The 26,091-nt window shown below is 40.4% G+C and overlaps 1 protein-coding gene across 4 annotated transcripts in view; it reads right to left on the bottom strand.

Annotated features, from left to right (window-relative positions):
* Positions 1-4,497, bottom strand: part of DIPK2A (divergent protein kinase domain 2A) — a 32,790-nt gene extending 28,293 nt beyond the window's left edge. For 2 of the 4 annotated variants that reach the window (XM_030493882.1, XM_030493881.1), the window contains exon 1: positions 3,705-4,484. In XM_030493882.1, the coding sequence (XP_030349742.1) occupies positions 3,705-4,358 (654 nt within the window). In that variant the 5' untranslated portion in view covers positions 4,359-4,484. Of the gene's footprint in view, positions 1-3,704 lie in introns of all 4 variants that reach the window. The other 2 variants (XM_030493883.1, XM_030493880.1) reach the window with 2 other exon arrangements.
* Between the last annotated feature and the right edge of the window lie 21,594 nt (positions 4,498-26,091).

The raw sequence follows: 26,091 nt of genomic DNA, 5'->3' as shown, positions 1-26,091 counted from the left end.
TGTTGCTTTTATCTGAATAAGCTGTTCATGTTTATATAAAATACAAACATAAAAATAAACACAAAATATAAACACAAAAATATTAACATAAAAAAACTTTCTATAAAAAAGATGTAGCAAATTTTCATTATAGATCAGAATTTATTCTACTAAAAAGTATTTGCCTTTATTGCAGAAAAGGACTACTAGAAAAGGGACAGAAAAACCCAAACCTATCAGAAGCTAAATCTTAAACATTTACATTTCCAGTTAAACCATTCTGTCCTCAACCCTCGCATACAGGTTGTTTAATTCAAATGTGAATTCAGATAAAAAAAATCTGAGAAAACTTAATTACTGAGTAGTTTAGTGAGATGTTACAAAAGTAAAAATAATACTTTAAGACCCATAAAAGATGTAAACTGTACAGAATAGTCAGGCAGCTGTCCTTCCATTTGCTCCATGAAGTGAAATGGCAAAAGGGGCCAAATTCTTCACTGAGTACACGTATGCAATTGTTTAACAAATGTGGATAAAGAAGGTTAACAAGAAAGCTATAAAACACACAAATATTGAGTTAGGATTACAATAAGTAATCTATACAAAACTGTGCTGGTTTACTACTATTCAGAAACTTGTATCAAAAGTTTATTATGCTATGGGTTAAAGCACCACCTGAAAACTTCCTACAGCAAATGCTGCAAGTCCGTTCTGACAACATGCAGCTTGTAAGCAACACCACTTTAAGAATAATCCATACTCCAAATAGGCTTCCAGCTAAAATCCCAATCTAATAAAAAGTCTTGTAATCCACAAATCACGATCTCTAGAAAACAACTTCAGTGAATTTTCTATTAAAAATCAAAGATCAAGCTTTAAATTCAGTGCCCATTTACATTTTGCTGCTCCTATAATTTAATTAAACAACACAGAACTTAACGTACTGAACACGGAAGAGTTTAGAAGTTATCCCCACTTCTAAACCAAACCTGTTATTCATGACAGTGATTTAAACAGTCACAGTTGTGTTTCATGAAAGGCTCAAGGCAAAAACTACCAATACTTTGCCTTGTCCCTTCCAGTGACAACCAGACAGCATCAGTTAAATGCATCAAAATTCTACTTGTTTATTTAAAAATAAAATCTGATTCTTTACATGATGTCATGCAGGGTTCCTTTCCTGGAAGCAGCTGATTTTTAGAACAAGCCTACAAGTCTCACTCCCATGCCAGTATCTGCCCTCATCAATACTGCAGAAGCTATACCATAAGATGCTTTATATATCTTATGTATAAATACAAGCAAACTTCTCAGCAGTCAGTCACCAATTCTGGAAAATAACTCTGCCTCTCGTAAAGAATGCCTTGCATCTTGCTGTTGCAATAGCTCCGTACCACAGAATTATCTGTTCCTTACATGTTTCTCAAGTAAAGCCTGACAATGGAGTGGTATGTGACACATTATGTAAAGGAGAAGAGTTCCCTCAGATTCATATATTTAAGATACTTCATTTCCAACAGAGGGAAGGTATTCAAACCTAAAGTACCCATTACCAAACTTAATGAATACTTTTCTGGAGAACACATTAAGAGTGTTTTAACACACAAAGCTGTCCTGAAGTTGCCCAGAAATACTTTCCAGGATATACCTATTCATGAAAATTTACAAAACTCTGCAAAACACTTTTCATCTGAAAAGAAGTGACAGACAACTTTACCACACTCCGGACTGGTAAAGGCTGCCTCACTTCCAATCAATTTGACCTGCTTTGCTCTCAGCAGCACCTTCCCTAAGATAAACGGCAAGCAAAGTGTTTGTTAAGTTCATGTCCACAGATTTTCATCTCTTGAACAGATCTGTTTGACAGCCTCAGGGCTCATCCACAGCTTATCAAGAAGCTGACAGGAGTGAAGGCTCTTAAATTAACCCGTGCTGGCCACTGCCTTTGATTCACACCACAACAGTAAATGCTGCAACTGTGCCAGAGAATAAATTGGCCCCACAAATTATTAAGAAACATACAGAGCTCTTTTCTGGCCATCTAGGTCTACGCTCGATATGTTGGAACCAGTGTTCAAACCAAAGCTGTAAGCTGTATGAAATGCAGCCAAAACAAATTGATTCTCAAAGAACTTCCAAATATACCCGGCAAAGCAAAGCAGTTTTGATTTTCTTACTTAAGCGGAGTTTCCTTTTTCACTGTGCTCAGGAGCAACTTCACAGTGAAAGGGAAGAGACATACTGTGCCCTAAGTCTGCTGAGAAACAAACTGTAAACTTACTTTGAAAATAAAACCCAAAAGCTGTACATGGAGACACTGAAGGGCATACTACTGAAAAACACGTTTTTAATTAAGTGGAGTTCATAAATACATTTTCTAGAAATTAGTCAGTAGGTGAATTTGCTGGAGGGCAAAGCCTGCAGCACTGCTTTTTAAGCATTAGATATTTCTTGGCCTCTCACTACAGAAACAGCAGATGTTTATAACAGTAATCATGCAGCAATGCTTTCAAACGTATCTGGAAATATTTTTTTTATCAAACATCAGACAAAGGCAAGGACAGTTCAGTGCTAGTCAAAACAATTCTGAGTCCAAACTTACACACTAAAGGCATACTTGGAGTTCCCTCAGTATTGTGAAGAGCCGAAATACAAAGCTCCCCATGTAAACAGATATGAACAGAAGAACTAAGTGGTGCTATGGAATAAAACAGTTTCCTACAAATTTTTCACCTACAAATTTATGTAACATTAAGGCACAAATTTCTGGCCTGCGAACACAACCAGTCCTCCCAATTAAAGAATATAAAACATGGAACTGCTGAAAAGAGAACACTGTTCATGTATTTTTCACTCCATTTTCAGACTACGAAATACCTATTTCTAATTTTTACCAACAGGAAAACAAAAATTATATTTAGTTCCCATATGAACACGACATAGCATGAGTCAGTTTTTGACAGGGAAGGTGCAACAACATTAAAGTTTATACCCACTATCTACTAAACTACACCGTAAGAAACTAATCACCGATTCCCATAGCTGCCTAGGAGTATATGTATTACGGGAGACGCCACAGGATTAAAGTCAAACAACTGTAAGAAAGAGATAAATCCACCAGAAAGCATCTATCTGCCTTTCAGCATGCCACCCCGCCTTGCTTCCTGCAGAATAGCTGCCTGCTTTCACCGTCCGCTGCCGAGCGGACAAGCAAGCTCCCTGCCTAGATGAGAAAGGCAAGAAGGATGGAGAAGGAGTTAACGCCTTGGAGCACAGCAGCACCGTAGAGGAAAACAAACCGGGAAAAATGTAACGAAGTCTTTGAGAAAGAAAGACAGACTACGAGACTACGTGAGATAAAGAAACGCCTCCTGCCCAGAGTGGGAATCGGAGACCCCCTCCTCAGCCCGCCCAGCTGATACCTTTACATAAGAGTCACTGTTAAGGAAAAGAGAAGGGCCTCGGCCTTCCGGGGCTGTTTGAGGCCAGCTTCCCGGGAACACCGCTCCCCTGCCCACGGGCACAGCTGCGTGCGTCCGGCGCGGCGGCAAAGGAGACCCCGGCCACGGCGAGGGGCCCAGGGAGGCCGCTCGGCGGGGACGGGGCTGCCAGCAAGGGGCCCGCGGGGCCCGGCCCGGCCGCGGCAGGCGGGGGCGGCTGTGCAGCACCAAGGAGAGCAGGCGGCGACCCACCCGGGCGCTGCCGGTGCCGTCGGACGCGCTTACCTGAAGGACCAGCGGCTCGGGGTTGAAGGCGAGGGTGATGAGGAGCTGCATGCGCTCCGAGTCCTTCAGGTTGCGCAGCAGGAAGCTGCCTGAGTCCTTGGTCTCGGCGTAGCGGCGGACCAGGCGGTCGAGCAGGCGCTGCGAGGGGCAGTGCACCAGGTCCGACCAGCCCTCCACGGCGTCGGGGGTGAGGAGCCGCACGTCGCCGTTGAGGCTAGCGAACTCGGTGGCGTGCAGGGCCTGGAGGAGGTCGCAGCGGCCCCTGCCGGTGGCGCGGCGGCAGATCTTGGTGTCGATGTCGGCGAGCTCCTGCGCGGAGCCCAGGCGCTTGAGGACGACGCGGCGGCTGCCCTCGCGGGGCTCCCCGTACCGCGCGAAGTAGACGTTCTTGACGTTGAAGAAGTCGAAGAGGCGCAGGCGGCCCCAGCTCTCCAGCCGCAGCTGCCCGTTGAGGAACTTGCGGCACCAGCTGGTGCCCCAGCAGGCCGGGCACTTATTGAGCTGCAAGAAGCGCCGCTCCGACAGCTCGTTGCGCTGCAGCGAGGCCAGCAGCGAGTGCGTGTTCAGCACCAGCGCCGCCGCCAGGCTGCCCAGCACCGCCAGCTTCACGTAGCGGTACAGCCGCCCCAACTTCAGCGACACCAGCCGCAGCATCGTCCCGGGCCGGGCCGGCCGGGCTCCCAGCCCAGTGCCGCGCTCGCTCCACGCCCCGGCCGCGCCGCAGCTCCGGCACCAATAAACTCTCCGCCTCGCCGCTCGCCCGATAAAAGGCAGCCAAGTTACTGAGGGGACGGCGGGGAGGGGGAGGGGAGGGGAGGGGGGGGAGGTGCCAGCAGCCCGCCGGCCCGGCCGGCCCCGCCCCCAGGGGAGGGGCTCCGACGCCGCCGCCGCCGCCGCCGCTCGCGCCGCCGCCGCGGAGGTGTGCGCGGGCCGCCCGCCTCCGGAGGGGGTCCCCTCCTCCCGCCGCTGCCCCCGCCCCCCCCCACTCCCCAACCCGGGGAGGGGCCTCGCGCGAGCGCCGGCGGCCGCGGTGGTTGGCTGCCCGTGACGCGGCGAGCTCGCGTGCGGCCCCAGAGCTGGAGGGAGGGAGGGGCCGCCACGCGCACGAGGAGGGCGGGGCTCGGGGAGGGCCGTGCGCGAGCGCTGGGGAAGGGGCGGGGCGGGGGGCGGGGCGAGCCGCCCTTCCCGCCCTCCCCCGCCCCCCCCGCGGCCCCCGCCGGACTCCGGAGCCGCCCGGCCAGGGGGCGGCGGGGTCCGGTGGCGCGGCCGCCATGTTGTTCGCCACCCGCCCCGAGGCGCGGGGTGGAGGAGTTCGTGAGCTGCCAGCCGTGCCACGCGTCTGGCAGCACCGACCTCGCTGCTGCAAGTGCGGTTCCCATCATCCCGCGTGGCCCGGCCGCTGCCCCCTCGCACCCGCGGGTGACCCTCGCGGTCCCGCCGGTATAGCCCCGCGCGGCGGTGGCGGCGGCAGCGCGGCTCAGGCCTGCCGCTAAGCGGCGGCTCGCTGGCGCGCATCGCGGTGCCCGGTACGCCCAGGCGGTGCGGGACCCGGCCTCTCGCCCTCGGGAAGGGCATGGCCCGTGCGGTGCGGGGCTGGCTGGTGCCCGGCGGGCTGCGGGGACTGCGTCCCTGCCTTTCGTGCCCCGCTTACGGTGCTTTCCATCAGGAAAGCAGCACAGTACTGAATTGCCTGCGGAACACCTCACACAGCTCTGTAATTTACAAACAACCGATACGCTGAATCCAACTGCACAAACCAGTTTGCTTCGCTGGGGCCACGGGAAAGGTTTTCTGGTTTCAAATTCTAGTGCTGGCAAGGGGCAGTTCGGGTGGTTTATAATGCCTTCGTTTTATTGTGGGACTACACCGATCCTTTGAGGTGTGTTCATCGCATGCTAAATAGCGGGGGAAGAACCTACACGTTGCAGCCAGCAAGCCAGCTGGGTGAAGAATGTAGTGTGCTGTGCAGGCTGCGGTCACAGTCTTTCCCTGTCAATGGTGTCGATGTTACTGGCCACAGATTAAGAACCATTGTGTAAAACTAGCACAGAACAGAGTGAAAGACATTAAGAAGAAAAAAAGGTAAAAGTCTTAATCTCTGCTTTTCTTCAAGTCAGCCTGTGCTCTCTCGAGTTAAAAAGAACCTGCATATTATCTATTCAGTCTCAAACGTGCAGTGGGGATACGATCATTGGGGGAAGAAGTGTAGCAGACTGGATAATTTCCAGTTATTTCATTTACATGATACATAAATTTAAGTGCTTAGTATCTAGAATATTGGAAGTACATTTCTCTTTTTACATTAGCATGCAGTTATCTCCAAATATACTGTATTTTGGCATTTATATCATAGAATGGTTTGGGTTGGAAGGGACCTTAAAGATCATCTAGTTCCACACCCCCGTGCCATGGACAGGGACACCTTCCACTAGACCATGCTGCTTAAAGCCCCATCCAGCCTGGCTTTGGACACTGCCAGGGATGGGGCAGCAACAGTTTCTCTAGGCAATCCATTCCAGTGTCTCACCACCCTTACAGTAAGGACCTTCTTACTAATGTCTAATCTGAATCTACCCTCTTTCAGCTTAAAGCCATTCCCTTTGGCCTTGTAAAAAGCCCCTCTCCAGCTTGCTTATAGGCCTCCTTTTAGGTACTGGAAGGCTGCTCTAAGGTCTCCCATGAACCGTCTCCTCTTCAGGCTGAACAACCCGAACTTTCTCAGCTTGTCTCCATAGGAGAGGTGCTCCATCCCTCTGATGATCTTTGTGGCCCTCCTCTGGACTAGCTCAAGCAGATCCACGTCCCTCTTGTGTTGGGGGCCCCAGAGCTGGATGCAGTACTACGGGTGGGGTCTCACGAGAGCAGAGTAGAGGGGCAGGATCAGCTCCCTCGACCTGTTGGGCATACTCTTTCGATGCAGCCCAGCATATGATTGGCTTTCTGGGCTGCAAATGCACATTGCCAGGTCATGTTGAGCTTCTCATCAACAAACACCCCAAGTCCTTCTCCTCAAAGCAGCTCTCAATCCATTCTCCACCCAGCCTGTATTTGTGCTTGGGCTTGCCCTGACCCAGGTGCAGGACCTTGCATTTGGCTTTATTGAACTTCATGAGGTTGGCACCGGCCCACCTCTCAAGCGTGTCAAGGTTCCTCTGGGTGGCATCCCTTCCCTCCAGTGTGTTGACTGCACCACACAGCTTGGTGTCATCAGCAAATTTGCTGAGGGTGCACTTAATCCCATTGTCCATGTCACTGACAAAGATGTTGACCAGCACCAAACCCAAGTCTTCATTTGTGCACGCACTCTTGATGCCACATTTCAAATAGTAATAATAGATCCTGAAAGGTGAACTAATTTTTTTTGCTGGAAGTAAACTCCAAACTCACTAGCCAAACACATTTGGTCTTCTTTACATGCTGGCAGTGTTTTTTCATTTAACAACATTTAGTCTGTAACTTACTAAGTCACTAACAAATCCAAATATAAACAAATATATTGAATTAACATTCATTTCTACATTGCTTATTTCTCAAGCTTTCTCATTTGCACAGTTACAGGGAAACAGCTTGATCTTTGTGAATGTGAATAGAATATTTTAATTTTTACTAGATGAAAACATTTTAAAGTACAAAGAATCTTTTAAATAATTTTGACTAATATGCTTTTCCAACAACAATGTCATGTTCTTAAAGTATTTGACATTGCAAATCCATAAACAAATAAATCTGCTGGTTTTAAACAGATCAGAAAACTTGTTCTGAGTTACATAAAAGTTGCTATTTCTGGGTTCATTGGTATTCATTGGAGACTGAGGTTGTTTCTGAGGGATAGAAGGTGGAGGCTGCCTTTTTATACAATGTGACTGTAATTTGGTTTCACAGACTTCTTTAATTTTGCTTAAAGAAGTGAAGGAGACTGAAAGGAAGATGGAACTGAAGACTGAAAAGTGGAAAAAAAAATAATGTTGTGGCAGAGTTGGTAGATAAAGAGCAAAGGAGGGAGAGCCACTGAGTAAAACATGGTTAATTCTGCAAGAATGACACATACATACTGTAACGTTTAAAAAGCCTGATTTGTGAATGATCTATTTCAAGGGGAGAGGGGAATTCATTTCAAGGTGCAGGGTAATGCAAGATAAACTGTATAATACACTATAATGCACATATTTCTTGTTTTTCTGCAGTTGCCACCTTCTGACTAAGCTTCAAAAAGAAAATTACAGTAGTTTTCCTCTGAAGGCTTCATTATATATGACAGTGTAATTCATCAAAGATTCCAGTGACTGGAATGAAAATACAGACCAACAGTGGAGTTCTCTGATGTATAGCAGGTTAGTGCAGTTAGAGGCTTCTTTGCAGTACCTCAGCAATAGGGTCTCAGTTTGCTGTATGCTGTGAAGTGTCATTCTGACAGTTACCTATTATTGCTGGCTCCATATATGGATTTTTTACATCTCCCATAACAATGTTGTAATGGAGTTATGCACAGACTTTTAATAAAAGTGGACATAATATGTTCCCACCCTTTTCAGAGACATCAATAGGCTTCATGAAAATCGCAGACTGTATGGCTACAGAGACATCTTATACAACATCAAATTAACTAGTATATTGATTTGAAAGAAGATTTGAATAAATCCAAGCCTTTTCTCTCCACAGACAAAACAAACAACTGCCCAGAATTTAAACAGTTTAGAATGAAAAGATAATCCAGCAACTCTATGTAAAGGACTGATGACAGACTCTGGCTTACTAAGGCACTTCACTCTAAGCTCTTCTATTTCAAACTGCAGAATGAGCAGCTGTCCAAAAGCACAAGTGTCTCAAAATTCTTGCAGATACTGAAAATCATCTAGAGTATCCTTTTGGGGTTGTATTTGTTTGTTTTTAAATTGGCTAGAGATTCATTCCCCAATTCAATTACAGAATCACCTTGCCACTTTCAAAGTAGAGGTCATTGTCACTTTAACCAAGCAAGTCTGAAAGATGTTCCAGGAAGAGAAATTCTAAGTTCCACACCTTTATAATCAAGAGTTTATGTATTTCTGTTCACATGCATCAGACTGACTGCATACACAGCCTGTGTCACAGGAATGGCTGCAGCGAGCAATGCCAGAGATTTCTGAATATTTTGCCTTTTTATGTTGGGGGATATCCACAGATTGGACAAACATTCAATATCCTCAGACATCTTTAAAATTTGATCTTTTGGCAGAAAAGAGAACATTCCTGAAGAAATCTGGATATATGGCTGGGCTGCATAAACTGTCTTGTACAGCCAACCATTTATTCCAGTTGTCTTAGAGACCAAGAGGGAGGGACACTGCTTGAAGTTTTCTAAGGACATGTAGCATAACCTCTGTTCTGTGTTCTACCTTCTGCAGATTCAAAATCTATTTTATCATGTTGTACCACTTGCTATACAGCAAAATGAAATTAGCATTGTGGTTCTGGAAAAATAACACCTAAAAGGTGGTTTAGTTTAATCTGTCATATGGGAAGTGGGAGGAGTGTCCTTCTTTAACCAGTACACAATTGAAGTAAATTGGTGTTTAAATTGCCTATGTACTAATTGCTGCTTAGAGTGAAAGCAAAAAATGGAAAAAAGCAACAAAATTACATTTTTTTGTAAATAAAACATCAGTTTTTTAGTTGGGGTGAATTTCATGCAGATAACAGACTACACATACTTCAGCATAACACAGAAATACTGGTTCTGTAGAATTTTTGCCCTGAGTAATTTGATGTTTTTCCTCAATTTCTTCTTCCTGTAATTGCTGTCTAAGTATTACACGCTTCGAACAGCTGAACAATGTTACAGGTAATTTTGCTGAATCAACATCCTAGCAAATGTGCTTGATCATCATGATACATTTGCTGATTATAGTACTGAACTTGAATATCAAAAGCTGCAAAAGTATTTTAAAGTTCTTTTTCTTTCCTTGCATCTTCAATTATAGATTAAGGATGGTCATTATTTTTGTGCTTTAAAGTCAACATCTATCTTTATTCTGATTTCATGCAGTATGGCCTTTATATTGGTGTAACAACAAGGTGGGAGTACCTATGTTATTTTCTGAAGTTTTTTAAATTTGTTTCTTGTGGAAATTTTGAAATCTCTCAGTGAAAGCAAAGATTTTGTTTTCATCATCAAACCATTTTTACCATAAACAGCTAAGATCTTTTCTTTCAGTGCAGAATTTTGCTACTTTTATGTGTAGCTTGGTTTTGTTCAATTCATCCTATGTAGAAGTATTCTATAGCATTTGATAATATCTGATTATTTAAATGTATCATTGCTTAAAGTGGATTTTCAGGTTTGTCTGCTAGGAAGGCTTAGGGGTATTTTTTTCCTTTCTTCCTATATACCACTCAATGATCTGTCTGCAAGTTTTATAGTAATCAGAATTTTTATGGCATGGAAATTGTGGGCCCATGAAAGTTATTCTTATTTTTAGTATTTTTGTCTGTAAGTATGAACCTCAAGAATGCACCAAATTTAATAGATCATCATTAATTAGGCAATGGCTTGGGGTTTTAGTGAGTTGTCCTGGGTCTGATGTTACTGATTTCAGAGGCTTATTTACAAGTAATTATTCAGGTTGGAAGAAAGGAACTGAAAACCAACTACCTAATTTACTTCATCATGTTCCTTCAGTGGTGACTGTCCATCTGTTAATAAAGCTATCATCTTATTGTAAACAGCAAGAATCTGCAATACAGGAAATCACATTAATGCTGTTGGCAACTTCTTCATTCTTCTTTAGTAAAGCTGCTATTATTATAAATGAATCTCTAAGTGACTATGAGAATGCATTGCTATGGTAACTATGATCCACAACAGCAGCTGCTTGCTTTTCGTTGCTGTTGCATATGTACATTAAAGATGAAAACGTCTCTTCTTTCAATTATAATGTCTTTAACCTGAAAAAGGACATCAGCATTTCAAAAGCTACACATCCAATGTCAAATGAAGCTAATCTATGAATTAGGGTCATTTAGTCTTTTAGTTTCAGTCTTGGAGTTGTTGAAAATTAGCTAAAACCTTAGCTTTAATGTGATTTATATGCCATGAGAAATTACTGCACAAAGGGTAACACAATGAAGTCCCTTCCATACTGTTTTGTCAGATTGAAAAGATGAGAAGATTTTCCAGTAATTCAGTTTCAGAAATGTCTTTATTATCAATATTCATCATTTTTTGTAGTAGTTATAGTCAGTAGTTATGAAGAAGTTTCCCTTCCTTGGCAACCTTTCCAGGAGAAATATATAATTGGGACTTCTCTTCCAGTAGGCTTTTTTTTTTTCCTTTCCTCATTTCCCGCCCTCCCTCCTCCCTCCCCCACCGTGTCCCATACTCCAAGAACTAAAATTCAGTCAGTTGTCCTTCGGTTCTACATTGTATTCTATTTTACATTTTCAGAGATGTCTTTAGATCTAAGCTGTGCCATTCTGCTATTCCATTTAGATACTTCCTAAACAGTGCGTCTCTTGGTCCAGCAGGCAGATGAGGTATGAAGTGTGTTCCTTATGTCACTAAGAGTAAACTAATCCCATTAATCTTCTTAACAATCTCGTGAGAGAAGTATTTTATGTTATATCTGCTTTAAAGATGAGGAAAAAAGAACACAGAAAGATTACAAGTCAGATGGAAATCTCTAGTATTACTTATAGAAAAAGAATATTACTTGGCATAGAAAAGGGTCGAAAGAATTAAAATACTGTATAAGTTCTCCATGCTGGTCCTGTTATCTACTGCATCAAAAAAAAAAGTAAACTAGAACTGGAAGAGGTTTAGAGAAGAGCTGTGGGGTGATCGAAAATATAACTTCCTTACTAGTAAACTAGGACTGTTCAGGTCTAGAAAAAATCACGAAGGGATATGATAAAAGTACAAAATCATCTTTTCAACTGCAGGAACTACAAGGACCAATTAAAAAAAAAATAAAAATCATGAATTAAGCTAGTGGGATCCTGTTTCAGAGCAATAAAATGACTACTGCCATGGGTAATAGAGCTGTACAACTCGTTGACAAAGGGCATTGGAGGCACTCAGAGTTTGTATTGCTTCTAAGGAAAACTGGGCAGGTTCACAAGAGAAGCATATGAGGCTGAGTGCACAGAAACTGACTTCAGTTGACCCAGAGCTCAAAAGGATTGCTTAGGTGTAAAAAATCTGCAGAAGTGTTAGGAATATGCCCACCCTATTCCTACTGCTTCCTAGGCATCCACTTCATGAATACAGTTAATGGCAGGATATTGGTCTACATGGATATTTGGTTTGGCCCAGTAGGCTCGTTCCTTAAATGTCTATAAATGTCTATACCCTGTAAACAGCATTGCATTTCAACATATAGAACAACAATAAGGTATTTAGCCTTTACTATATTTGGGTTTCAGACATGAAGCAAATGCAAATATTTGAAAGTTGTTGGCAGATCAACTGTTTCACAGTAGGCCCATAATTATTCTGTTTATAAAACATTGTATTTTAAAATGCTTGGTCTTCAGTGTAAGCTGAAGAGCTTCAACACTTGCTTTCATGTCCATTTGTTGACATATTTTTTTTAAACCTAATTGAAAGTTTTCTGCCACCAGGGTGAATCTTCTAAAGGATGTAAAAGTTTTCTTAACAGTATTTTGCTAACTTTTGAGAGTAGGCAACATAGTAAGAAATCACCAAGCTCATTAAAATTAAGTCATACTGGAAGAAACAAAGAAACAGTTGTTGACTTAGAAAGTACTTACCACAGTAATGAAACATAGAACTTGACTTATAAATTGCTGCTGCAAAGGACACCAATAGTTGAAGTTTTTTCTGTTCCTTTGTAAACGTGTCTTAAGGAGTGTTCATAGCAACCCTGCAGCTCCCTCTCCACCTCCCAAAAAAAAACCAACCTTGCCAGGATGCTCTGAAGCCTGGCAGTGTGCAGGAGGAAGGGTGTCTTTTTCTAGGTGGGAAAGTGAAGCACACAGCTGTTACGTTACATGTTTATGGTCCAGCTCCGAAAGAGCTAGGACTGCAGACGGGTGCCCTCTGCAAGGTCATCCTTCAGTTTATCAGCAAATTCAAGGGAACTCAGAGCTGGACAGCAAAAGTATAATTTAGAGCTTCAACTTCTAATAAAAGATAAAAACACAAAAATGTTTAGTTGAGCATTTTTTAAAGATTCCTTAGAGACAGTGTTTGGCAGGTGGCTCCTTAAAACCGCTTGAATTTGCTGTATTATTACAGGTATCTCTGAGGTGTATATGTGAGATTTAAAGAATATATGTGAAGCAAAGCTAGTAGGGAGAGGTCATGAATGTAAATAAATATGTTAAAAAAACCCTTGAACTTTGGGCCACATGAGTCCTCCTAGTCTTGAGAGTCTGGTAGCTAAAATCAGCCTTTTGTGTCCAAGTCACACAGACGGTGGTGAAAATCTTATTCAGGATTCTTTGCTGGCATGAGTATCCTGGTGAGATGGTAAATGCAGCTCCAAGGGCTGAGAGGAGATGTTTAGCAGGTTCTTGTAGGTTATTATAGAATGAAATACAGAACCAAAGGAAGCAGAGGGAGACAGAGAGAATTGGGTTAATTACTAGGAAAGTTTTTTGATAAATGTTCATGAGGGGTGAGAGGAGATCATGAGGGCAGAGCAGGGACAGCCATGAGGGGTGAGGGGAGATTGTGAGGGGAGAGCAGGGGCAGCCATGAGGGAAGATCATGAGGGGAGAAGCGGGGCGGTCATGAGGCGCGAGGGGAGATTGTGAGGGGACAGGAGGGACAGCCATGAAAGATGAGGGGAGATCATGAGGGGAGAGCAGGGGCAGCCATAGGGAAGATCATGAGGGGAGAGGTGGGGTGGTCATGAGGGGAGATCCTGAGGGGACAGGAGAGGTTGCCATGAAAGGTGAAGGGAGATCGTGAGGGGACAGGAGGGGCGGCCATGAGGGAAAATCATGAGGGGAGGGGTGGGGTGGTCATGAGGGGAGATCGTGAGGTGAGTGCAGGGGCAGCCATGGGCCATGAGGGGTGGCCACAAGGGGAGATCTTAAGGGGAGATGAGGGGTGGCCATGAGGGGTAAGGGCGGCATTTATGTAGTGGGGGACCACTATGAGGGGACAGCCATGAGGTGTGGCTGTGACTGGAGATCATGAGGGGCAGCTGTGAGGGGAGATCAGTTTGCCCTTAGTGACATGGTTTACTGGTGGGCTTGACACCACTAAACCATGATCCTGGGGTAACGGTTGGGCTCGATGATCTGAAAAGTCTTTTCCAACCTAAGTGAACCTATTCCAACCAAGTTGATTCTATGATTCTATACTGGATATGTTGTACTTGCCAAACCATCTTAAAGCTCCACCTGGCAGATGAATAACTATTCAAAAGGAAAATAGAAATGAAATAAATTTTAGCACAAAGTATGTGCTAGAACAGTTGATGACAGCTAATGAGAATGGTAACAATTATTCAGTAACAATAAATATAAAGCTGTAACAGGTATTAAGTTTTAGTGAGGAGAGTAAAATAGGAAGAATAAAGACAGAACATTGCATGGTAATAAATATGTTTAAAAATTAAGGTTAGATGTAGAAAAGAGAGAATACAGGTAGGAATTGGTAGCTAAGTTCAAGCCTTAGTGTCTCAAAATCTTAAAAGGTTCCAATGCCATCTAACCACGAGGGCATATTTTGCTAGTAAAAATATTTATGTGCTCGAGGTTCTGCTGTGTTCAAAAGAGCTGAACATCTCTTACAAGCTTTGGTGCCTTCAGAATTGAAAACAACAGAAAGCAATTCTATGCTAGTATCACCTGAATGGCTTAATTCAATAGGAGGAAAGACACATCTACCAGATGTATCACATCTGTCAGTCAAAGCTTCCTACCTGTCAACCTGTCTTTGTATAGGCCCTAACAAAGGAATTTGGATTCCATTTTGAGGGTCAGGGGCTGAAAAGCAGCATGAAGCATTCCCTGTAGTGGTGTCCTTTGTGAATACAGCCACAACAACCCAAAGACCTCCTTCCTCTGGAGTCTGCTGAATTGAAGAGTCTGGGAACTTGGCCCAGCATTTTTTTGTTGTTGTTTACTTCATAAAGATTTTTGAAATTAATAAATGAAGACTTAACCTAAAGGAATCTCTTAAATCTCAAGAAGTTTATCAAAATAGTGAAAAAAAGCAAGTCTTGAATAAGGTCAAAAAAGGTACCACTTTTTTGCCTTCAAATAGTTTTAATAGGGCTGCCAATATAACTGTGTCTTTAAGTAAAGCTTCTGCAATACACCACAAACTCTATTGTAAATAATTATAATCAAGGGACTGAATGAATAATTATAATCAAGGGACTGCACCATTTTAAGAATTTTCGCTAAGGAAGTGAAGATCTGAAATTGGCTTCTAATTAGAAAAACGCTGCAGTCAAGATTAGGCTTTCTAAGTAAAGGATTAAACACTGAAAGTGTAACCATGATCTACTAATTGCCTACATGCTTCGCCGTAACTGAGGATAATTTTTACTTTCTTTCCTGTGGGTTCTCTTCCCACCTTATTTCCTCCTGCTTAAGTTAGAACTGAAGTCACAGACATCTTCATTGTCAGAACTACTGCAGTGCTCCAGACACACCAGTATGAATTTCTTACAGGTTCAAGCGTAAATGGTAGATGAACCACTCATTTAAACACAAATATATCTGATAAGTAAGAGCATCAAGGAAATAGAAGTTAAAGCAACAAATACTAGAGGGAATTTTAAAAGGCATGGAAGACTCACTGACTCAATCTGAACAGGACTAGTAAAGAGATTTGAGAGATTTTCTTCTGCTTTAACACTATTAAATAAAGCTTTCATTTTTATGGAATGGAGAAAATCCCCAAAAGGTGAAATTAGGCTTTTACATCTTACAAAAGTGAACAAATCCAAATTAGTTTCATTACTCTTAGTTCATTTCCATCTACCTGTGAAGTACCACACAGCCATACTACTGCTGTCCCAAGGTCTTATAACAAGTTGATAATAAGCCTAGAAGGGCAGCACTGTCACCTTGTGAAATTAGTTGAAGACAGCCCACGCTGGGCAAATATTCATCAGGGAAGTGGACTAGATTATCTTCAGACATGCTTTGCAACCTAAATTAGTATGCAATTCTGTGATTTTTCCAAATCAGAATTACCGAATAAACTCTTGGTTGATTAAGCAATGGATTTGCCTTAATAAAAGAGTAACTATCTGAAATTTGGTTGTATGCAATGTGTAAAACACCAGACTGGATGATTTAGTAGTCCTTTCTGGTCTAGGAAACAATGAAGCTCATGAAAATGCAACCTAGTCGTTTCTATGATTTTAGGTTACAATATTAGATATATCGGAAGTAGAAGAATGGATTTGATATATATGGTCACTTGCTTAACGCTTTACTGAAGCTTTGTTGAGAAATAAATAACAAATTACTGGCATAAATTAAAAGTCAATTCTAGCTAGTTTTTGCTTCAGCGAACAGTTTCACATATGGAAAAACATACAGTGCTTACCCTGCTTTGCAGATGAACACTGTAACAAGGCCTATATGTTTGCAGACCTCATAATAAACAGGACTAGAATAAGGAGTATCATGGTTAATCATGCCCCAGACTTTCACAAAAGTTGGGTTATGTCCACAAAACTGTGGTTTATATAGCCACAGCAAATTCAGCTTAAATAATCCAGAAGGGTATGTTTCTTTTATTATAAGAAGCACAACTAAGGAAAAAAGTGTTGCTTTAGTGCTTAGTAAGGAGGCTACATACCTAAGTAATGTAAAAATGAATGAATTTGGAGCAGAAAATTAAAAAGGGGGAAGAAAAAAACAACCACTAGTAAAAAAATTAAGAGAAAAAATATCATAAAAAAAAATCAGAAAATTCATTAAGAGAGAAATGGGTTTAACCACTTGATAATTAAAGTGCACTGATAATGGAGAGCTAATTAAAATTCTGTAGTCACAGGAAGTTAACAGTCAAAGATATCAAAAGGGGAAAAGTGTTGAATTTGTATCTTTAAAAAAAAAGTAGCAAAACCACAACCATTGTTAGAGCTGGAATGGTCAGGAAAAGCTTGGGAGATTAACATCTTGAAAGTACTTGTAGAATCCCAGTGCAAGATTTAAGCCAAGCCTGAAATTCAGTGATATTAGAAATTATCTTTTCCTTCTCCAAGTGTTGTATAGTGGCCCATGATACATTTATGACTTTTGACCTGCATTTGTCTACTGAAGCAATACTCAGTTTTAGTTTGTATAATTAGAAACATTCTTTAAATGGACCTCAAAAGTGCTACACGGGTATGGTTTATTCTTGGATAACATGAATATAGTAGTATATTCAAACTAAGTGAGAGTGTTAAGATGTACTCTTATAGATATAGAAACAGTAGTCTAAAAGTAGAAAACTTGGCATATGGATCAAATTATAGACCTGTCATAGCGGCAAGAACAAGAGAAATGACTAAGCTTAGATTCACTAATCACAACACAGATCTAAAGAAAAAAACCAGTCACATAGACTGACAAAGAAAAACTGTTTTCATTTTAATTCACTTACAGTAAATGGGAATGAAAGGATTAGGAATATAACAGACAGAAAAGTTAATGACTTTTTAAAGTTTTGGAACATAGATTAGACAATAGTAAAAAAAGGCAAATCAAAATACACAGAAATTTGGCGTCATATCTATTAATCACCTTAGTACATGACAGTGAGCAAAATGCAAACACCTGTGTTCCAATACCAGTTTGGCATGCAAATGCACCATGATCAGAAGTCCCATTAAAATAATTTTACTTACTAAAGTTTAAATATTACGACTAGGTAGTATAAACTTAACACACAGCTAGTTGAAACTAGTAACTTTCAGTTTGGCTTTGCCTGGAGGATAACAGTGTTCAGACGTGGAGGTGGTTGTCTTTTGTTCTATTCATTAATTCACTGCACAATCTAGACTTTCATTAACTGAAAAAGGTCTAAAGACCAAAACCAAACAAAAAATATTTTTAAGAGCTGTTATTCACTTATTAACTGCTTACTAAAATTAAAATGAAAATTGCTTGACAAGGTGAAACATTCAACACCAATGAAGACAGCATTGCCAGTAATAGATATTTTGAAGTTTCTATGCTAATAAATATTTTTTCTTGTTCGTACTGGAAAGCACTCAAAAAGATAAAAGTGTAAGGCTCGATTTTTATTTTTTTTTTCCTATTTACCTGCCTCCTGTTCAGGAGACAGCTATACTTCCAGTTTGATTTTGTAAGTTGCATTGGCCTTGAACATTCGCTAGGCTCAAAGTCAGCTTTAAAATGTTTGCAGTGTTTTCTAGTCATAAACAGTGAGATTAAAAAAAGTGCCCAGTATTTCCTGGAAAGCAATAGTCTGGCTGATTTCTTAAAATTAAAGCACTGGAAGAATTGAGAGGATACAGTTAAGCTATCACTTTTTATTTCATTTATTTACAAATTGATTTTCACTGGGTTTGGTTGAAAAATGAGTAGCTCATAGGAACAAACATTAGGAACTGGTTTGACAGATGACCCTCAATTTTTTTAACTGGGTTGCATGAAAAACCATAGTATGTTGCTGCTTACATAGTTAGAAGACGTTGGTTCATTGATTCTCATTTTCAATATCTTGGGTTCAACAAACTTTTGCTGAATCCAAGGTAGGGCTCTCTCAGAACTCTATCAGGGTGCAGCCATTATAGTAGTGGACAGTCTGAGCATTTTTCCCGTTAACAAGATGAAGAGATAAAGAGGGTGCACCCAAGCAAGCTGTGCTGGTGGAGAGTGAGCGAGATGCCTTTTTTTCCTCCCTACATACCCAGTCATGACAGTTCTTAAACCGTTCACCTGTGAGTGCCTTACCTAAATGTTTTGTAATTGACTGGAAATTAACGACAGAACCTGAAGGTAACTGAAAGGTTGGTGCTTATTGGTCACGCTGTTAGGAGACAGTATGCTTTGGGTCTTCAAACTGAAGTGGTTTATCAGATCAGTTATAGAGCAGCCTGATTTTATGTCTGAAGTTTGACTTCAAAATCACAATCTGAATATATATGGTTTCTAGCATGTAACCGTGAAAATGAATAGAGCTGTATTTTGTAATTTGCAACATAAAGAAACTTACTTCTAGGTATCTGAGGTCATAGGATTGGGGAGCAGTATTATAGAGCAGTATTTTATTAAAATGGCATGTCTTTCAAGTTCACAAATCATTCACATCTCAGAGCAAGTTTTGCAGCAGTCCTTATCACTCACTGATACATCTTGTATGAGAGAGAAGAAAAAAAAGAAACCTCTTCACCAAGTCAAAACATCAATAGTTTCATCCTCTGATTCTGAATCAATTCCTACAGAGACAAGGTCAGTTAAATTACATACTTTCTGTACTTTACTCCAGCTGACAATCTGCTGGTTATAATGCAAGAACACAAGGGCTCAAATAGATTTTTCTGACATGGTGTGCCATCTGGCACAAAGCAGTCTTGCAAGTGCTGCTTCCCTGCTCTGCTTTTGCAGATCTAGTGGCGGCATAATCATAAGCCCTGTCAGTTTTCAGTACTGAGGTTAGCTTAATGCAATCTATCTGCAGATATCAAAAATCACCGTTGCCAGGTGCAAATGTTTCATGGCCCCAACTTAAAGATGTAATTATATTTCCACACAGAAAAGATCTCCGACATTAGAAGGACATTTTAAAGTGTAGTAGGATTAAAACAAGAAGCAGGGAATTATATCTGTGACTGGTTGGTATATTGGTGCTTAATGGAATAACACATTAAGTAGCAAATGAGTTATTTCACTGTTATGGGGCCAAATTGTGATCTTATTTCCTCAGATGCAAGAGAGATGAGAATCTGCTTTTAATAAGTGAAGCAGTAACAGAATGAACCATAGTGCAGTAGTGCTGCTTAAGTGTTCCCAAGCAGCACTATTAGTACATCTCACCACTGAGGCAAGGATGCGTGTCTTGTAACTTTGATTTCATAGCATTCTGAATGATGCTAGAATGTGTGGTAATGTTGTGATACTGCACAGATGGTGACTGGCATGAAATTACTTCTTCATTTGTGACCCAGATCAGAATTCAACCTTAGGTCTCCAGCAGGGACAGGACATTAAATCAACTCACTGTGACAATTTTCTTCTTTCAATGAAATTTTTAAAAGCCTGGCTTAATGCTGCTGTTACTGATGAAAATCTTGTTTCCTAGGCATTAATGCTACAAGGGAGAAAAGACTGCAGAGTTTGCAGTAAGAGTACCGTGTATTCAGATATGCTGAACAGCCAGGTCTGCCGTTCTGAAAAATACCTTTTAATACAAAGATTCCATCATTTTTTTTCCAGACCTATTTTGTCTAGTATGGCACAAAATGGTGTGATTTCATCTTCCTCAGTACACTATTGAGTACTCAAGTTAACAGAAGGCTCTCCTTCAACCTATTTATGATATAATATTGTTCAGTGAAGTCAATATACATTTCACGCTGTAGAGGTACTGTACCTTCACATTTAATAACCATGATTTTATACTCTTACAGTTAAGCTGTGGGAGTACAAAACACTACTGAAAAATTAGAGAAAGCTATTTCACGTGTTTCTGATTCACCTTGTCTTAAACTGAAGCAAAGGCAATTGTTACTGCAGATTATCAGGACAAATGAGAACATCACCTAAAGCACTGCTTATAGCATGGGATTTTCCAATTTCCCTGAAGATTCCAAACATATGTCACAGTTTTGCAGAAGTGACAAGTACCATATCTAGACAGATATTTTTGGTATGCCACTATAATCCTTAACTGGCAAGAGTCCAGTTTTATGTGATTCTGCAGTTTTAGAATTGCCTTTCTCCCCTGGAAACCTCTGTGCACTGTGGAAGTAATTTAAATATGGAGGCCCATAAGTTCCATTCCATAGTTTAATGCATAGGAAACAAAGACATTAGTTTTCTGTAAATGGGATTGAAATGGAGGGCAGAGTTGAAAGAAAAGATGCATCTTCCATAAAGCTATTGGCAGCTTTTCTTCAATAGCATATCCAAGTAAAGGATTTTGATGCGTGGTGGCATCAAAATATTAAGCCCCTGTATTGCTGATTGTGTTCCTTTAGGAAAATGCCTGAATTACTTGGCAATTCTAACAACACTGCTGAATGCTTGTATAGTAACTATTTAGGGATTCCAAAATAATTCAGAAACATGAGTAAATTAAAACTCACAACAAGACGTAAATGATAACCTCCCTATAGGAAGTCCTTGGCAAAGTAAGGCAAGGAATTTATATGTCTCATCTCTCAGATCTGGGCTTTAGAAGAAGTAGACTTCATCAATTCTACATTTTTTATTAGCAATTTTCATTTTGAATTTGTCATACTAAAAGATCTGTTTCTGAAAGAGAAAGTATCATAATCCCTGAGATAGTCATGCTAGGTTTAAAGGGGAAACAAAAAGCCCAGAGTGGGAATTGAGAAGTGGCTTCCTAGCAGCTTTGTGCTTTGGGACAGTATTTTCTCTTGGTTTAAAGGCTCCATACATTTGGAATGATCTTGCTTTCTCCCAATTCCATCTCAACAGAAGTCTTGATGTTGACAGCTCAGATTTTTTATTTGATTCTACGTATTAGCTGAATTTGCCTCTTTCCTATATGAGTTTTCTTACAAGAAAAAATGACTGTCCCAAAGGAAATAGTTGCTATTTCCTTCATGTGAGGGGGATGGGGCCAATTCCCAGTTTCTTTGTAGATGTACAGCTGTAGATGAGCTGTAACAGTTGTCCAATGTCTCAAGAAGAACAAGATGGAAAAATATTTAGTGACTTGTCCAAAAGTAGTTTCATTTCAGAAGCTTTTTTTACATTTTCTTTCAAGATTTTTTAATCACTGACTGGTTTTTGTTGGGTTTTGTTTGATTGGTTGGTTTGTTTTTTTTTTTTGCTCGCCCGCAGCAGATCACATGAAAAGGAGTGGAACGAGGGGAAAAAAAAAAAAAAAAAAAAATTCCTATTTACCCAAAACCCCAACATTTTTTAGCATTGTTTGAGAAATAAATCTCTTTTTCCTCATTAAATAACACTGTGTTGATATCTACTTGCTTTGCAACAGAAGCTCAAAGAGTAGTATTGCTAGCAAATTTTGCTTACAGGTATGAACCATGGAAACAAAATCCATTATTTACAGTACTTTTGAAATTGTTCTCTCACTTACATGAAGATGTTTGGGCAATTTCAAGTAATTTCAATGCTTCCTTAGGACACTCTAATCATTTTAGCTAGTATTTTTCAGAAATACAGGCCCTCAGGTGTCTAAATTCCTGTGTAAAATATGGAATGGGATTTGATTTTATATTGAATCCAGGTAGAATGGCAGAACACGAGTAATAAGTAGTGAATTGCTTGGTTTTATGCAATATCACCTTTATGGACTGCAAAACAAATGTGTGTCTGTTAGATTTAGATTGTGCAGAAAGAAAAAGAAAAGCCAAGCTAAAGCAGAATAACAATAATTTATAGCTGAGCAGATGACTAATCAGGCTAACTCTAGATTTGATTGCAGAGCAAAAGTTCTGTTTAAAATACATTCTTTAGCTGGCTAGCTGTTCTTATGGTCCCTCCCATCCATTTTAAATGAGGAATTTGAGGATTGTCTCAAAGGGGTTCTTTCAATATCAAAATCATACTATTTTTCTTTACAAAATTATTTTAGTAGAAATCCTAAAAATATTAAGGAAGGACATACAAATTTGCGAATTTCCATTTGGTATGCAAATATTCCCCTATTTGCCTACTATGAGTGCAATTCAGTTTAAGATGTGCTCTCATCATATGTTTTAAAATGCCATATATCTTTTAAAATATCACACAAAAAGTTAAGTGACCCACAACTTCTTTTTAAAAAAAGCAGTGCAGTAAAAGGTATTTCTCAGTGCACAATATTCCATTTTGAGGCTATGACATATATTAGTCAGAAACTTTGAATAATACATTAAAAATTTTTTTACAGGCTTTTTTTCCTAAAAAGCCTAGCTCTTATGTCAGATGTGAATTATTAGATTCCATGGAACTGATTTCTATGGGGGATTTAGGAAGAGACTTTGAAATCTGAATTGGGGAAATGCAACCTATTGTGTTATCAGAATACTAACATAGTCTCACTTTTCTTCTACCATCTTAAAGACATGAAAATACCTATAATTACAAAACATTACAATATCCACATTCCAAATATTTCATGTAATTTTTTGAAATGCATAATTCCTAGATAAAGGAACAACTCAAAACGTCAGATAATGGTATTTTCAGTTTTACTTCTTTTAAAACCCCTAAAATTAGTGTGCAAGATGCAAATGTAACCCAAGAAATTAGTTTCTTCCAGAGTCAAGAACTGACCTTTTGGTGACCCATAACATGTCTTTTAACAAAAAGCCATGTTCAAAAACAGACTTAACAAATATTCGAACAAAATAGCCTATGCTTCGCTGGCAGTCTTCCAGAGTCACAAAGAGAACCTCTAAGCCTGCACATTAACTCAACCTGGAAAACATGTTTCATGATGTAATACATCACATTTAACATCCCCAAAACACCCTGGTTCTTTTCATCTGGAATATATGAAGAACTATGTTGGAAGGCTATTTCTCTATACATTTAGAAGGTGGGAAGAAGACGAAAGTAACAACAAGGAGTGCTGAATCTTTATGACTTCTGTCTCCAAATCCAGCTGGTCAGAAAGCTGCAATTTTTCCTCTTTTCCAAGAGGAGTTCTATTCACTCCACTTTGGAGTGGCAGTATGTGGATGCACAAAAGTTCTGGGGTTTGCTGCTACTAAAACAAGCAGAAAAAGGACTGCTGTGAGACATTGATCATTTATGGCTTTCCTCTATTCATAGAATCTTGGTTTTGGTAGGTGAGGACCTATCCTGCTATCTTCTGTATAGCTGGAGCAGCTTGAACGTTGCGAGGTTCACACTAGCAGACATGGGGGAAAGAACATTCTTCATGGAAGAATTCAAGCTGTGCTCCAGAGGAGAGAAGTCAAGCAACAACAATATAAATCTAAGTACAACACTTTTTTTCCTTCATTTTGCTAAAGCTGCCTTATAAGGAACAACTGTTTCTCCTGACCTGCACCCAACAGAGATGGAAGACAACTGGCAAGAGAGGGTACAATAAGGTGGACAAAGAACACTGTTAACAGCATGTCTGAGAACAAAGGATCAATACCACAAGTGCAGGCTCAGTTTGAATAACTTCCTGCCACTTTCTGTCTGGGATACTTAGCTGATTTCTCCTAAAATGGTTTTCTTTTACAGATATTGAGAAGATATGCTGTTTTTCTTAAGAAGCACCTAAGCTATGAGAGACATGAGCATCCACAGAAGTCTCAGTGTCCTGGAAGCACGCTTGTTAATCAGTTAGGCACTTAAGGAGCACTTGCAAGAACAACACGTGATTTGAAGACACAAATCTTGCTTTGTTCCAAGCCTTTAGTAAACTGGGATGATGAGTTCCTCTAGTTCTTCTCCCTGCCAATGCCAGAGAACTGCTGTAAGTTTTACATAGGGCATTCCTCAAGCAGGGAATTATTCTCCTTTGCCTCAGATAGGAACAGACATAGCTTCATTTCAGATAGTGCATTCTTACTAGAAGGATATGGAAAAAAAATCTCTCTTTCAAATACCAGAATATAGTTTGTCCGTAGATCATACAAGAAAGCACTAGGCTGCCAAGCAAAACAAGTGGATAATCCAAAAAACATTGTGTATGCATGTTAGAAGACAGGATAGAATCCCTCACATGCCTCAAATAGTCAATTAACAGTTCAGAAAGCTTTTTCCTGCAAAGCAAAAAAATCTCACCAGAATTAGTGGTCCCCAAGAATTTTCAGTATTTCAGGTCTCCTGTGTCTCTCAGAACAGATTTGTGGAAAATGTTCACGTAATGCCTAAGAAAGTGAAACTTCAGTTACAAAACCAATAGTTCTAATGTTATTCCATGACCAGATTGACAGAGGAGTGAAAATGCAGGAGTTACCACATAATGCTTTGAGTAAGATGGAATTTATGTATAACTTGTTAACTTCAGCTTTACATTATAAATGGGGTTTTTTTGTGTAATTTCTTCAAATTGCTAACTTAATTTGAATGCAATACCTGTTTGCTTCCTTTCTGCTCTGCCTGCAAGTTAGACTCAAAGGAAAAAACAGCAAGGCACTGAGCAGTTTGGAGCCTGATCTAAGCTGGCTCAGACTTTGGACCAGATGACACCTAGAAGTCCCTTCAAACCCAAATTATTCTTTCATTCTGATTTTATGATGCTAAGTCAAAAATTTATAAATTCCAAATTATAAATACACAGTTATTAACAATTGACAAGTCTCTATTCACAGAAAACCTAGCATGCATGAATAGCAAGAACAACCATATTGCCCAACAGGCTAGCATCGAAACAAAGAAGTGCCTAATATGGACTTTGATCATCAGATGAGTCTGATCATCAGAGGAGAGTAGAATTCATAAAAGGATATTTTTTCATTATTTATTTCATGAGTGTTCCACAGCTTATCTTTGGAGAGCAGAAGAAAGAGAAACAGACATGACTGGTGCAGCAAGGAGAAATGCCAAATTTTGAGGAAATTATGTGAAGGGAAAAGACAGATAAGTGAGCCTGGATTCCCTAAGAGTTTTGGCCTGGGTCCAAAAAAATGCTACAGAACAGTAAGCACGCCAAAAGCATGGGAGTACTCACAGAGTTCTAGTGTTCTGCATGTATCTGGAAGTACCTGGGGAGTGACTCTAGTAGAAATCTATACAATACAAAGCGTGATTTACTAAAGACCTCAGGTTTTCTGTAGTAATGGCAACATTTCTCCATTCCGTACTTTTCCCATAGCAAATGAAAATCTCCACTGTGATGATTTCGGCCTAGATCTTTAGAAAGGGATCAGTGGTATTTATTTCATACTTTCATGATTTTCATCTATTCCTGACTGCTTAAAATGAGCAGATTTTCATACAAAACATGCATGGTAAAACACTGTAAGAGGACTTCAGAGTTCTTCAGTTTTGCAGCAGCTGTTGAAGTGGGCATGCCAGTTTTTATTCTGAGCGTGCTGAAAATAAGGTATTTTATAATCTTGCCTATAACTTAGACCTTATCAAGGGGGTCAGGAGGAAGAACTTCTGTTTTTATGACACAAACTCGCAGCAGATTTCCACACAGCTTCACAAGAACAGGTTAAATAGAACAGTAATGAATTCCTGAAAAGGCCACCAGATGAAGGAAGAAGTGACTACAACAGTCAAAAGATACGATTATTTGGGTATAACCTAACAAAACAAACATAAGTGGAAGGACACATCAAATACAGCACTTTCC

Source organism: Strigops habroptila, chromosome 8, assembly GCF_004027225.2.
Source record: "Strigops habroptila isolate Jane chromosome 8, bStrHab1.2.pri, whole genome shotgun sequence".
Classification (NCBI taxonomy): domain Eukaryota; kingdom Metazoa; phylum Chordata; class Aves; order Psittaciformes; family Psittacidae; genus Strigops; species Strigops habroptila.
The sequence above is the reverse complement of the archived record's forward strand: the minus strand, read 5'-3'. Positions and strand labels throughout refer to the sequence as shown.